Source organism: Exophiala aquamarina (assembly GCF_000709125.1).
Source record: "Exophiala aquamarina CBS 119918 chromosome Unknown aczIA-supercont1.1, whole genome shotgun sequence".
Lineage (NCBI taxonomy): Eukaryota > Fungi > Ascomycota > Eurotiomycetes > Chaetothyriales > Herpotrichiellaceae > Exophiala > Exophiala aquamarina.
This window is the reverse complement of record NW_013550587.1, coordinates 2,506,788-2,521,603: the sequence shown is the minus strand read 5'-3', so window position 1 is coordinate 2,521,603 and position 14,816 is coordinate 2,506,788. Positions and strand designations below refer to the sequence as shown.

The 14,816-nt window shown below is 49.9% G+C and overlaps 4 protein-coding genes across 4 annotated transcripts; all 4 read left to right on the top strand.

Annotated features, from left to right (window-relative positions):
* Window positions 1-1,064: 1,064 nt before the first annotated feature.
* A1O9_00902 (uncharacterized protein) lies at window positions 1,065-1,652 on the top strand (the record flags this gene model as incomplete). The annotated part of the gene is made up of 1 exon (XM_013410064.1): window positions 1,065-1,652. Exon 1 carries the CDS (start codon window positions 1,143-1,145, stop codon window positions 1,650-1,652), a length of 510 nt encoding a protein of 169 aa, XP_013265518.1. The 5' UTR covers window positions 1,065-1,142.
* A 572-nt stretch (window positions 1,653-2,224) lies between these two features.
* A1O9_00901 (uncharacterized protein) lies at window positions 2,225-3,784 on the top strand (the record flags this gene model as incomplete). Its single annotated transcript, XM_013410063.1, has 4 exons — window positions 2,225-2,424; window positions 2,482-2,576; window positions 2,673-3,662; window positions 3,714-3,784. The coding sequence occupies 4 exons, from the start codon at window positions 2,225-2,227 to the stop codon at window positions 3,782-3,784; spliced, it is 1,356 nt and encodes a 451-aa protein (XP_013265517.1).
* Window positions 3,785-7,105: 3,321 nt separating this feature from the next.
* On the top strand, window positions 7,106-8,560 carry A1O9_00900 (uncharacterized protein; the record flags this gene model as incomplete). The annotated part of the gene is made up of 4 exons (XM_013410062.1): window positions 7,106-7,202; window positions 7,300-7,431; window positions 7,518-7,976; window positions 8,031-8,560. The coding sequence occupies 4 exons, from the start codon at window positions 7,106-7,108 to the stop codon at window positions 8,558-8,560; spliced, it is 1,218 nt and encodes a 405-aa protein (XP_013265516.1).
* A 2,885-nt stretch (window positions 8,561-11,445) lies between these two features.
* Window positions 11,446-12,939, top strand: A1O9_00899 (uncharacterized protein; the record flags this gene model as incomplete). The annotated part of the gene is made up of 1 exon (XM_013410061.1): window positions 11,446-12,939. One exon carries the CDS (start codon window positions 11,446-11,448, stop codon window positions 12,937-12,939), a length of 1,494 nt encoding a protein of 497 aa, XP_013265515.1.
* Between the last annotated feature and the right edge of the window lie 1,877 nt (window positions 12,940-14,816).

Here is a 14,816-nt window from a genome sequence, read left to right as displayed (position 1 = left end):
GATCGACGCACTTCCGTAGAGAACGATCAAAAAATTAGGTGACGATGATACCCATGATCATGCTCATGCCATGAACGAACCATTCAATCAATCTAATGTTCACACTCAAGCTTCTTGCCTTGCATCATGTCTGCAGTCGAATGCGCTCTCTCATCCCTACCTGCTCCCCTGAAACTTTGCCAACACTCTGGCCTTTATCCCTCCTCTCGTTGCGATTGGAAACATTCCAGGATATAGGCCTATTTTGGTGCAAAGAAGATTGAACTATCTTCTGACACGTTACTCACCTCGGCATCCTGTCCACGTGGGCAGTGGATGCAGTGGTCCATCATTACTGTGTCTACATACACTTGATACAACAGTCTCTGTTGTTATCCTTGCTCATTCCATGATGAGGCAGGGGCTCACCTGGGATGGTCCAAAATATCGTTTTGCATCTGGGTTAGCTTCTATGGTAAAGAGCGGCCAGATCAAGCATGATTGACTTTACTTGAACTGCCGCTGCTATGGAGCTGAGACAACGCGAAGTCACACTCAGATCTTCAACTGGATTAATCTGGTCTTCACGCGTAGAAATCTCGAAATTTGATGAGGATTGATCGAAGGTACTTTCGGATCTGCGACTCCGGCCCCACCAACTGGCACCAAACCCCCAACTCTACAGCACAGCCTAGATTTTTTCAACACGCATAACTCCATTTTCTTCCCGTGCATCCACACCATTTGTCTCTCTTACATGAACCTCTAGCGTTGATGAATCTTCTATCGCATGCTTCCATGATTGCTGTTACGCATTTCTCTGTAGCTTGAGTAAGCCGTTTTCATTGATGATTGTACAATTATTATCTACGGGCACATCCGAAAACAATGCTGGAAGCCCACGGAAATACCTAGAATGGATAGGACGGGAGCAGTACGCTTAACAACCTTCCTTTTAGCCACAACTTCATTCGCCTCTGATACGTCGTACAAACAGGCTTGACAGCATAATAGTCAACTGTCTGCCTTTTACACGCCTCATTTACAGCCAATGTGGCCAGCCGTAACATGTGGCAATGTCGTTGACAAAGAAGGAGCCGGGTAAACGCCAGCGGCGCGAGTCCTCTAATGAGCTGTGCGTTGAAGAGCTATCGCCAGATGATATGGGCTATGAGGGAGATGGAGAAGTGCTCCGACCAGATCACTACGAAGAAATCGACTCGGACTTCGAAGATGATAGAAATGTACGCCAACAATGGCCTGACACAGATGAGGAGCTCGCACGGAAGCTAGGACTGCTCGTTTGTGATCCAGAACACGGTGATTCCCCATGGGACGATGACGCCGAACATGGCAAGAAGCGAAGATCAAAGGAAATGGAAAGTGAGATGCCATCACAGGGTGTGCACAGCGACTTGGAGATATCGGAGCTCGTGGAAGGGCAGCCAGACCATCGTCCAGCAAGGAAGAGAAGAAAGCGGCCCAGTCAGCAGAGCATGGCGCATCGACTGGGCCGCAAGCATGTCAACGGGACATGGTCTGATAGTTCAGAGAGAACAGATGACACGGAGATGCCATTGTTGCTGGAGTCTTCCTGCTCCGGCACCCCCGAAGTCACTCCAGCGCCAGAAGGCTTTGGACGCGATGATGATGACGCGATGGATGTTGGATGAAGGACACCAGGACAACAGATCATCACTATCTGAGTTGTGGATTGTCATCCATCCCATTTTACCTTTTATTTTACAGCTTTCGGGCCCTCGGTTGATCATTATCTGGCGTTTCAAATAGGTCTTCTGGATGCGGGACATCTGTGTCACCAGCGCTTCGGCGCAGTGGAATAGAGTGGTTTTGGTTCGATAGAACTTGGCTTCGATTGGAAGGGAAGCGCAGATCCCATCGCCAACAGACTGGGGTAGCAGTGGAGACGGCGGGACAGCCATTCGGGATGCGGAACACAAACTCAAGTTCCTGACTAGCAGCATCGTTGTGCATCGCCCTCACTCTCAGAAGGGTGCCAGATCTTACATCATTGTGCCTCCAACCCGAGAACGGTGTGGAGCATCAGTAGCTGCAGAGTAAGACATGGACCGCCAAAGAACGTCGCATACCTGTGCGTCGTCAACCACTTCATTCAATGTTGACTGCCTCTCTCATTTCCCATCTTTTCTTCGACGTTTGTTCCACCATTATCACCACGTAGTCCCCTTCCTATTGTGTTCGTTCTCGTGAACCTATTGCGACAATGACAGGAAGACGCCAATCCGCTCGGCTTGCATCTCAGAATAATAATTCTTCCCCACCACACCCTCAGTCTCAGCCAAAATCGTCACCACCGGCAGGGCGCAAGCGTAAAAACGAAAGCAACGGCACGTCCCCTACCGCCAAACGTGGGAAAACGGTTGTTGAGCCTCAACAAAAGACTTTAGAGGAAACGGTTGCCAAGTACGTAGTTCATTGACTGGGTCATCGGTTCCATAATTGCTGACACTGGATCTACAGTGATGGGCCAAAAGAGGCAAAACCAGGGCCTGCTGAGAACGGTGTAAAGCCTCAAGCCAAGCCTGAAAGTGAGCCTGCACCTGCTCAAAATGACGGTGATCAGTCTAACAAGGTGGGCGGTGAAGAGAAAGCTCAGAAATCAGAAGATGTCGAGATGAAGGAGGCCAATGGTGAACATGACCCTATGGCAGCTGGCACGGCTCAGCCCAAGAAAGATGCCCTACTAGAAGAGAAGCCAGCCGAGGAAGCCGAGGAGAAGACAGAGAACAAGCCAGAGGGAAAACCGGAGGAGCAGCCAGATGAGAAACCACAAGCAGACAACAAGCTCCATCCAAGCGAAGAACACAAGCCTGAGCAACTAATGGAAGCAGCACAAGGAGCCACCAACGGCGAATCTGTTGTGCCCCAGGCGCGAGGCGACGACCAGGTTTCATCAAGCATCCTGGAGAAGGGTATCATCTACTTCTTTTTCCGGGCCCGTGTCAATGTGGATGATCCGCAAGACGTCAAGGACATTGCCAGGACCTACATGATCCTGCGCCCCATGCCGCTAGATGCGAAACTTGGGGATGGGCCTATTGGGGATGACGGCAACTGTCGACTCCTCGCTCTCCCCAAGAAAGTCCTGCCTCTGAGTGGGAAAGACAGATTTCTGACCTTTGTCGAGAAGGCAAAGACGAGCTTCAGCGAACTCAAGGATTCCTTCACGTCTGGCTCTGACTATGCGACAAAGACTGCTGGCACTAGCCACGTACCACCCGTGACTCCTCTGGCTGAGGGCGTCTATGCCATCACCTCAACCGGAAGGGAGTCGCATCTTGCCTACATCATCACAATCCCAGGAGAGCTTGGCGAGGTACAGAAGGACCTCGGGCTCAAAGAGCGTGGCAGTTTTATCACCAGCGTGAAGAATCCCAGTGCCCCAGCTCCAAACAATGCCAGCCTGCCAAAGGGCCCGGGCTATCCCAAGGAGCTGCTGGACGAGTTCCGCGGCCTGCGTTGGAAACCTCTCGAGCCAAAGTTTCTAGACTACGCCAATAGTCAGTTCTTGGTGATTGGTGAATCCTACGAGAACGCCGTGGAGCAGAGGCCAAAAGATGAGCGGGAAGGCAACGGCTTGCCATCAGATGAGCTGGAGAAGCTAGAGGGCGAGGACGAGATCCGTGTCAAACACTTGAAAGGTAACAAAGCATCCTCATTTCGAGTTTATATGCAGACTGACAAATTCCCAGGTGATGACGCAGTATTTGCAGATCTCGGTATCACGTCGATGGAGTATCCCAAGGTCCCAACAACTTGGTGACGGATTTTCACACTTGTGCCCTTGCAACTGCTTGCAATGGCCGATGCAAAAGATTCCCTTCTTCGTCCATTCGCCCGGACGCAGTTTGTAACACACTTTGATGTCGTTGGATCCAAAGTATTGCTGGTTTATCATCCCTATTTCATGGGTCCTGAGAAGTAACTAAATACGAACACTCGAGAAACATTGACAATGCTAGTAAATCTCAAGTCTAATGCTTCTCATCGCGAGCTATCAGGTTCGATCCTTCGCCCCTACATATGAGTCGCGATACCAATTATCTTCCCAATTTTTGATCTGGCGATTTTGGAAATACTGTGGTCTGTGCGCTCCAACACCGTTCTCCATCATTGTTACTATTATCTTAGGCGCGGTTTTAGCATGAGGCGCAAGGTAGCACATTCGAGGACTGTCTCTCGTCCATCATCACCAATCTCGACGCACTCAACTTTTGTCTGATGACGAGCCCAGGCTCGGAATTGAGGACCAAAGCCTGAAAGGAGGCAACCCCTCCTGGAGACGTTGAATTAGAATGCACCAACGAAAGTTCCACTCAAATGGGGAAAACACTTCAAAGGACCTGCACCATCGTAAAAGCAGTGACCCCGCCACTTAGATCGTCCTCCGCAACGCCTAGCCGGGCCAACAAAAAGCTGTAGCCCATCCTGCTCTCTCACAGCACATTGCAGGTCATTCGCCAGCACACCCATGACTCTTTGTATGAGTCTGACTGCTTTAATGAGACTGCGATGTATAGCCGGGCGGCCTCTCAGTAGATGAGATGAGCTGGTGGGCAATGGTGAAGGTCGAGTCCGTGTCGGATTGATGCCTGTGTTTCCACTCCAGTCCCGCCATTGGGCGGCAGAGGTTGAGAAAAAAGCACTCGGGGTCCGTGTCGTGCTGCTCGCACAAGAATAGACGCAATGTGTATTAGCCTTTGTCACTGTCATAACGACGGGTTCGGGAGAGGCCAGAGTCTGGGTGAAAAGCCCCAGACACGAAGTAATTCGAATGATGATCGAATGACTGGAATTCATAGATAATGAACGAGGATTAAACACCATAACTTAAACGAGATTGTATGGAATAGACCAACTTGAAACAGTGTATGGAGGAAAAAGGCCTATCAAACAAGACGTTGTGGTGAGTTATGGAACTCTAGGAACTGCATTTTGGATTCCACGGTTCACAGGTACATAGTATCGCTAAAGAATATAGCTTCAGCACCACGAGGGTACGATTTCCCGTTGTTTGGCCTTGAGAGCTTTCCCAGGTAGGCGACCAGCTGGCTCTGACATAGTTGCGGGCATACAGGGCTGTGCAAGCGAGGTTTCAATCGGATTCCTTTTCGGCGTAGCCATTTCGAGGGTACAATGAAGAGGTGGTCTCACCTGCGTGTGGCTAGTATCCGGCCGATATTAATATCGACAAAGAGCCAAATTTCCTCATCTCAAGTGCGAGAGCTTGTCGCCATCGGTGGTGTAGTGTGGGTGCTCGCTAGCAATGGGAGAGAACTGCAGCAGGGCAAGTATGGACTGGGCGTCACGATGTATCTCGTTCCAATGCAAAGCACTGCAAAATGGTAGATAAAGCTTTAGAAAGAAGGATATTACTCTCGAAAATCTCCGTCTTGCCAATTTCGCTTATGCTCGGTCTGGGTTTCCTTTTCCTGATTATTCTCATTGGCAGTCCTCGTATACGACCGAGCACCGAGTGAAAGCCCATGGTCAAAGCTGATATTTTCGCGAAAGGAAATCCGGGGAAACCATGAGTATATTCGTGAAGTTGCTTTCATACGTCCCCGGCAGCTCGTTGGCGAGATTTGGGATTCTCGTCCGATCTGGGCGATTCGCCGCTTAAGCTTGGGGCCGCTATATTAGCATCCGAGATGAAGCCAGCTCCAAATCAGTGTGCGTTTTCAGTGGTTGAGCAATATCAGCTGAGGCATTTGCAGTCGAACGCATCAGGTGCCAATCAATCGAATGTGCTCGGTCGGCGTCCAATAGCTGCATACCTCATAGACAGTTCATATATTGTTGGTGTTTCATACAGCTCTGCAAGCCATGCTGACGCAGAGGAACTAGTATCGAGAACATTTACTCTGGTCTCCCACATACACACCGTCTGTGGCGGTGTTTAGGCGAGGGAGATGGGCGTAACTCCGGGCCGAATTCTTGGCCGTTCTCTCCATTAGTTTCTGGTGGAACTTTGTCCAACAAGCAAATGGAGTCCAGCGTACAAGTCCTGGGTTAGGGATGTTTCATTGACCATGGAGACCTTTTCGATTACGCGCTGACTGGCATATGATCAGCGTTTACTGGATGGGAGCTACGTCAACCTTGGGCATGGAAGAGTATTCTCCAATCAGCTGACGAAGGAGTGAATCTGTGTACTGCCCCAGCAAGAGCTGAACTCCAAAGGACAGTTCGAGTAGTCTTTGCGAGGGACATAATCACATGCCTATACGCACCCTGGGCTCCCTCGGAGGATGAAAACGTTGCGTTGGACTCGCTCACATCGCGAAGAAAAGGAGAATCCACCTCGTACAAATCGTACAAGCGGTGGAGTAGGTTTGCCCAAAGTGGCCACTAACAGGCTCTATCCAACTGGTAAGGGGCCCCTCAGGCACAGGCTCGCCCTTCAATATCGTCCGAGATTTTGTCCATCAACCATTCAGCGCCTATCCTCATTACCAAAAGCCTCCTTTGGCTGTAGTTACAACTACTCACGATGCTTAACAATCAGTGGTACGATCATTGTCGGACGCGCGAGCTGGGGTCAGATCCGATCCCGTTTCACAATCAAGGTCTTGCTTACATTGTGAATCTGCGACGCGAAAGGTGGTGATCAGAAAAAGGTTTCCTACCTCTTGGTAAGACTACTTGTAGCGTTGTACTCGATCGTCCTTTAGGCAAAACCTCCAGCCTCGTTGGATCACCTTTCCACAAGCGGGCTTACCCCTACATAAACTACGCCTCGCCCAGATCGTCTCCTTCCTAGCATCAAGAACTCACTAGAGCTCACGCCTCGTGGACGAACCTGAAGTTGTCATACTGCAGAGGATATTATCTGTACAAAATCCACTCGAGCTTCCACTGGCAAACTGAGGTTTTCTTTCCACCCCAAAGCTTCGATCACCATATGACCGCAACAAACTCAGCTGCTTCACACGCCTGGACCTCGACTATGAATCGAGAAGCAGAGAAAGTCAACGAGGAAGATCTCGGGTCCGATTCCTCCCAAAGTCATGTCGACGCTGAGAAACAGGCGGACTTAAATAATATCGCCAACCATGTTCCTGTCGCTGAGAAAGCCGGCCCGATGCATCCTTCACAATTTCCCGACGGAGGGCTTCAAGCCTGGCTCGTCGTTTTGGGAGGCTTCATTGGCCTCATTGTTAGTTTCGGATGGATTAATTGTAAGTGGTGTGACTACTGTCGCCCACCTGAGGTGCAACATGCTTAGCAGGGAGATCGACACGAGAAGTAAGGACTGATTATTGGAAATTTTTGCAGGTGTCGGTGTATTCCAAGAATACTACCAAAGTAACCAGCTCAAGGACTATTCCTCACAAGAGGTTGCTTGGATTCCCAGTTTAGAAGCCTTCATGATGTTCTTCGGCGGCCTCTGGATCGGCCGACTATATGGTAAGATATCAAAGCCCACTCAGCGGCCTTAGTCCGCTCGCACACCTTCATCCCAGGTGCTCTCGCTGACAATTTCTTCACCAAAGACAATTATGGCCCTACCTACATCCTGGCGGGTGGAGCATTCTTCCACGTCTTCGGACTCATGATGGCATCGCTCTCCACAAAATACTACCAACTGATTCTGGCCCAAGGAGTCTGCTCACCCTTGGGCTGCTCAATGATCTTCTATCCATGCATGTCTGCAACCGCAACCTGGTTCTTCAAGCGCCGAGCTCTGGCACTTGGGCTTGTTGCTAGCGGCTCTTCCATCGGTGGTGTCATCCTCCCCATCATGGTTCAAAGGCTGATTCCCCAAATTGGCTTCGGCTGGACTATGCGCACCTGCGCTTTCTTGATCCTCGGACTTATGGCCATCACGGTCTTCACAGTCAAGAGCCGTTTTCCGCCCATGGCTAAGCCGGTCAAGTTACAAGACTTCGTCGAACCCTGGAAAGAGGTGCCATTTGCTTTACTCTCACTCGGAAGTTTCTTTGCTTTCTTGGGTCTCCTCTACTCTGTTCAACAGTCCGTTCACAAAATACTAATACATTGTCTAGGTATCTTCATCCCTTTCACGTTCGTCATCGTCGCCGCCCGCGGTCGCGGCGTTCCAGAAGACCTTGCAAAATACCTCGTCGCAATCCTCAATGCGAGCTCAACCTTTGGACGTACCATCCCGAACTACTTTGCAGACAAAGTAGGCCGCTTCACCGTCTTTGTTGGCTTTTGCTTCATCACGACAATCTTTTTGCTTGGAATCTGGCTGCCGGTCTCGGGCACCGGCGGCATAGTCACATTTACGGTTCTCTTCGGTTTCAGCTCTGGTGCTGTCTTCAGTCTTCTACCTGCCTGTTTGGCACAGATCAGCGACATCCAGAAGATTGGCGTCAGGAACGGAGTTTTGTTTAGCGTCAATGCTGTGGCGGTCTTGATCGGCAGCCCGATCGGAGGAGAGCTGATCAGCCACGATCACGGTAAATTCAGGACCATGCAAGGCTTCAGCGGTGCTATGTTGGCTGGTGGCTTCATTGTTTATCTGGTGCTTTTTATTAAGCTTGGAGGATTGAAAAGGCGTGTCAAGGTGTAAAGTGAGATACGCAGGCATGGCAACACTTCATTTGTGCCTCGTTCAAATGCTCTTCTCCACGGAGGGCTGGCTATTTATATAGATACTGTACATTCTCGGAGTGAGCGAAATGATTTAGCATAGAACATATGGGATTTGTTGATTGATGATAGAGGTCCTCTCTAGAACTTTGACGTAACCAGCAAATATGATAAGGTCAGGTCCCAGCGTTGATAATGAAAATGAGTTTGAAACTTTATCCGAGCCTGAAGGCTAAAATCCTTCAATGCCTAATCGCATCATGCATGGCTCTGCCCTCGCGACAGAAGTCCAAAGTTCTTGCAAAGCAGTTGTCACTTTCAGCACTAAGTGCCCCTATGGAGGGTAACATATCAGATGCAGGCAAGTATTCAAGCCTAGAGTTGGCCCAGGAGAACAGCAATCATCATCCCAAGCACAACCCCAACCGTTGTAAAGGAAACAGCCAATCCCTTCGGTAAGGTCCCACGGCGGCGTCCATTCCCAACCCATTTACCCAACCTTCTGCCGCCAAGGTCACGTAGCCACTCCCGTCGCCGCCTATCGCTGTAACTCAGGGATTCCGGTGGAGGGTATTTGAGGTGGCATGCGTGGCATAGACCATAGGCATCATATCCACGGTCTGTTCCAGGTTCGCGCCACAAAATGGTCTTTGTTCCGTAGTCGCAAATGTTGAACCAGCGATTGCTCAATACCGCCTTGGCTGCGTCCTTGCAAGTAAGTGCAAGACAAATAAAGTCGGCCAATGTTTCGTCTCTGATGGCTGTATCCTCAGGCGCTCCCTCAGAAAGAGGGTTCCAGAGATGGGACAGGATCAAATCGTAGACCTCTCGCGGGATCTTGACGCTGTCCAAATTGCCTGAGTAGTTGTGCGGAGTCTGTGGGTCTTGCTGGAGGATCTGTGCATGTTGTCAGCAAGTTCCCTCGTTGCAGAGCACTTATGGCACGGCATACATACGCCTGGTGAGATATGAAACAAATAATATCGTAGCGGCGCCATTGTGCCAGAGAGTTGATCATGGAGGAAGAGAAGTAATTGTCGTTTTTGAGATCCCTCATCTAAATAGATACCGCATGACCCTTGGTGAAAAGACTTAAATGTGTGCAGCACCCATTGCTTCACCTGGTGCCCGGTCGCTCGTCTGTTCGATTGGGTCACCAGGCGATGTGACATCTCGTCTACAAGCCACAACCAGAGATTGTGTCATGATAATGGCAGGGACATGTGAGCTTTCCTTTGTCATGAAGGAGGACAAATGTCTTCAGCGCTGAGTCGATGAGTCGAGGGGCTGACCCTAAGACTATGCACAGTGCGGCTTTGTGAATAGGAACAAAGTTTGTAGGTAGTGTTCATCAAGTGCCGATGGAAAGGGTAAACGCTGAGATGCCAGATGCCTTGGTAATTTCTGCTTGAAATTGATTGTGTCATTGCACAACATCAGTCGTCATTCTGATGAAGACTCTGACTGCTCTGTGATTAAGCGGACATTGGCAACATCGAATGGGTCACGTGCTGGGAGGCTGTATCCCTTTTCCTTATCTTTCTTACGCTAATATTATGTGGTGAGAGGCTTGCATCAGAAGCCTGGGAGCTGATAGGGGTATATTCGTAGCCATAACATCAATTGGTACTGCCCCACGCTTGTTAAACCTCTGAGCTCTCCAGCGACCATCCATGCACCGTAGCTGCTCAGAGCTGCTACAGCCCAGTCTTCCAAACGTTTGTCAAGAGCGTGAGCGGGGGTTTTACTGGCCAAGGGAAGGTATACCATGTCACTGTAGGTTCCAGGGTTGTTGACAGTTACGTGGTAGAAGATTCTGTTTGAACCTCTCCCCCGATGTTGGTAAGATATTGACGGGAGAGTTGGGGAGCGGCTGGTCTGCGCCCAGAAACTGATCGCACCTGAATACTCTCTAAACGATGCTCCTCCTTGTAGCTGGATAGACTTACCTTGGTTGAACATGACACCAGTGCTTACCAAGCTAGGCAGCTTGCTCAACACGGGGACGGTCGAGTATATGTATGGGTGATTATCCACCCGCATCCAATACAAGGTTTCCCTGTTGAGACTGCTGGTTTATATCATCTGCTTAGCCCCGTCAGTGCTTCTGGGAACTGCAATTTTGTTAACGTGTATGAGAGCCGCATAACGAAGTTTAGTCTATCCCCTCAAGCCACTACAACGCTCACGTCGCTTGGTGAGAAAACAGGCCTTTGTAACGCAAATTGCGAGGGATCGCATGTCAGGGATGTCTGCCATCTCTCGTGGATCCGTAGAAACATAATGTGACTTTGATTCTCTACCAAGTTCCATTGTGTTCCCGAGCTGGATGATCAAGAGCAAGAACGTTGATCGACGGAGTCGACGTAGGAGATAACACAATGAGGTCTCGAAACAGCTCATATCAAAGACATCTGCGCCCTTCCAGATACACGATAATAAGAGGGAAGAGGATGTTTTATTCCTCTATTCCTATGTCTGAGGAGGTTGATTAATATGGCGTTACGAAGGCTCGGACAAGGCTAATGCGGTATCTTAGCGCCAACTCCAAGAAAGGCTAGATCTCTCTACAAAAGCGATTAGCGCCGATCTTTGTTCCGATGATTCACAAACGCAGACGACATGACTCCCTCCATCCCACAGCCACAGATCACCACAGCCACCCTGATATCATTCACTGCTACATTGCTCAACTCGCAGTCTCGAGCAGACTGACCTCCCCTCAACACCTCTTCCACCTTACCCATCAGCACAAAATACAAGATATGAACCACCGCCGGCAACGACACACTCACCACATCAACCCTTCCCCTCTTTGATCGCCGCCCACCCGCCTCTGAGAGCTCGACGCTCTTTGCTTCGCATATGTCGGACGACCTTGATCCCGACCCTTTGTCGTGGGACCTAACCTCTGCGATCAGCCTTCTCAATAGTCTGTCTATCTCTAAATATGACTCGAGCGCAATTTCCCTCCCACTCCCTCTCTCTGAAGAGCCGGAGGACTCCTCAGACCGAGATTTAAATCTTGGCGATTTTTCCAAGATTTGGAACTATCTTGGCCACCCTACACCTCCAGATGACAACGAACCCGCAAAACTTGTCAATTACGAAGTCAATGACGTTCTTGTGGGCGAGCTGGACCTCAATCAATTGAGTAAAGCAGTTCGTTGGAGAGATGAGGTGGATGGAGCTGATCTAGAGGACAATGTCGAGCCAAACAAACCTACTGCAGCCTCTCTCCGAAACAGAAAGCGCGCCGAGAGAAGAGCACGGGCGAAAGAGCGAGCCGAAAAACTCGGCATTGGAAAGGATCCCCCCGTCTCTGACACCACAGACCTCGAGTCCGGAGAAGAGCTCGAGTCGCTTCGTCGGCCCTCTGATCGACAAGCTGTCATTGACAGTATCATTGGACGACCTCGGCCGACTCCTGGCTACAACAGCTCTCCACCGACATCACCATCGCCACCCAAGGCCGAACCGCGAACCCCCAAACGCAACTGGCCGGTCTCTCACCCCTTTTTATGGACTCCCACAGACGTCTTATCCCCGAAACGTGTTTTCGTTGGTCCTCAAGATGGCTTGACTCCTCGAGCGAGGAAGCAAGCTCTCATTTCCGAGCTTATGAAGCAATATCCGGATGAAAAGAAATACATGAAGAATTCAGGTCTCTTGGAGCCTGCATTCCTCCCCTTGAATGTTTCCAAAATTGGCGTCCATGTCTTCGTCGACATTTCGAACATCACGATTGGCTTCCACGATTGTTTGAAGCTAGCCAGAGGCATGCTTCGCGAGACACGTCTCAAGCGGGTCCCGTTTTCATTTCATAACTTTGCACTCGTCCTGGAACGAGGCAGGCCTGCCGCGAAGCGTGTACTGGGAGGCTCTGATACATATCCTACTATAACTCAAGCCAAATCACTTGGCTATGAAACCAACATCCTCAAACGAGTCACCAAGGCAAAGGAACTAACACCGCGACAAAAGAAATACCGTTCAGGTGGGGAGACTAGTGGTTCTGAAACGAACAATCCTGTCTTTGCACCTGAAAAATGGGTCGAACAGGGCGTGGACGAAATTCTGCACCTCAAGATCCTGGAATCTATTGTCGACGCACAGAAGCCCAGCACTATTGTCCTTGCGACTGGTGATGCCGCTGAGGCGGAATACTCGGGCGGTTTCTTACGCATGGTGGAAAGAGCGTTGGAAAGGGGATGGCTGGTGGAGCTCGTCAGCTTCAAACTCAATACTAGCAGCCTCTACAAGAGAAAGGAATTCCGATCTAAGTGGGGACCCATGTTTAAATGGGTCGAACTAGATCCTTTTGTTGAATTTCTCATTGAGGAGGAAGAAGATTCTTGACCATCTGGGCCTAGCTATTTCATCTGAGGCATATGGCACTTTCACAATCTTCTGAGCGTCACTTGCCCTCATTTTCTTGCATTATTGTCCCTGTCAAAGACTGTGCGCGGTTTGTTGCCGTTTATGTTTTTGAAGACAATTCCTTTTGAGACTCCAATCTATGTGCTTAGTAGCCTTTAATCAAAGAAAGGGCACAATGGTAAGCTCATGCAAGAACAGAAAGTGCATAGTGCATATTCTATTCACAACACCGACGGCTATACGATTCATGTATTCGAATACATTGATGGGATCAGACCCAAGAAGCCTCAGTCTACTTCACGATTGACAATCCCGTGACTTGGTGAGGATATAGAAACCGAAGTGTCTAGGACGCAACTAGCTTAACACCAGCCTGTGCGATGCAACGCGAGGTCACGGCCGTTGCTACAGCCACTTTCAATGTCTTTAGCCTTTACTCTCAAGGCTGTCAAGTCAGGAAGTCAATTCAGTATACTCGGTCAGATTATGTGCCACACACTCACAAATGCAATCATACAACCGTGCCCCCCACTTTTTCACAGATTCTTAGTTACTGCTAGGCCCTTTCAATATTTCACTCATATGTTGTGACCCCCTTCCGTGTTCAGCCTCGCGCGACCCCCGTTCACTTATTCGGTCGCCACAGATTTTTGTCACGAAAGAATTTGCACGGACTTTGAACAGACACTGTTGTGCATTTGAGGCCCCATGGCGGTCTTCCAATACTTTTGAACCTTGGCGGATTTCTCCGGAAACCATCATCTACGGTGACCTGAACTGCTGTTCCAATGAAGCATGTTTCCATTGTTGGTCCCCTGCCCATGCAGACAGATGTTCAACAAGGCTTGGGCTGGGCTGCATCCGCTTCCTTGTACGCGTCTGAGAGCCTGGCAGCTTGACATGGCAGTGCGAGCATCCATCGCGCGACTCAATCCTGAAGCTTGGGACGGCGTTTCAGGACAGCTCTCGCGCTATATGCTTGTCCTATCTATTATTTTATTTCTCCTTATTCTTCTGCATTCACCACAATGAGATGTCACATGCATAGTTCTCATCTATTCATCCTTCTTTTGGCGTTCAGATCCCCTTCTTTCCTCCACGGCCTGAAAATTCTTCTTGTTTGTACAATCTCTACTACCAACTTTCTGGTGCACCACGAATACTCAGAACTCGAATTCTCTCTCCCACAGAGCACACATCACCAGCTGATAGCTTGAAGCGACAGGATGGGTGTTGAAATTCCTCGTTCGGTAAGCTCTGAAGTTGCCATCCTTTCTAGAATGCTCATTCGCTTTGTTCCCAATGCGCTGAGGACTGGTATTCGTTGAGCGGATCCATGATCTTCCCGCAACGAGCCTTACAGCGAAGATCCGCTCGATGAGGCGTTGTGCACACGCTATACAAGTTGACTTACAAGATTCGCTCCGCCATAGGTGTCTCTGCCAATCCTTAGTGGTGTCAGTGCCACTATGGATCCACTGGCTACTGATCGACACCCAGTCACGCTACAAGGGCAATCGCCAGAAATTATGTCTGCGGTCCTGAAATACCTCAGCCTCGGTGATCAAGCCTGTCTCGCATTGACTTGCAAGGAGCTCGCTGCGAAAGTCTGCTTCACCAAAGAGCACAAGATCGCCTCCATCCGAAAGGATACTCGCCACCACTTAGAACGACCGAAGCACCTCAAGGGCGGAGACGTCGCGCCGTGGATCCTCCTCGAAAAACGTCGTCGAGCATCCAGATCATTGATGGGCGTTCTGGGATGCAACCTGGGCAAGTGTTTCTGGAAGAACTTCCGAATTAAGAAGTGGGCTCTCGACGTCAAGCTGAGAGCATTGCGTCGGCGCACATTGACA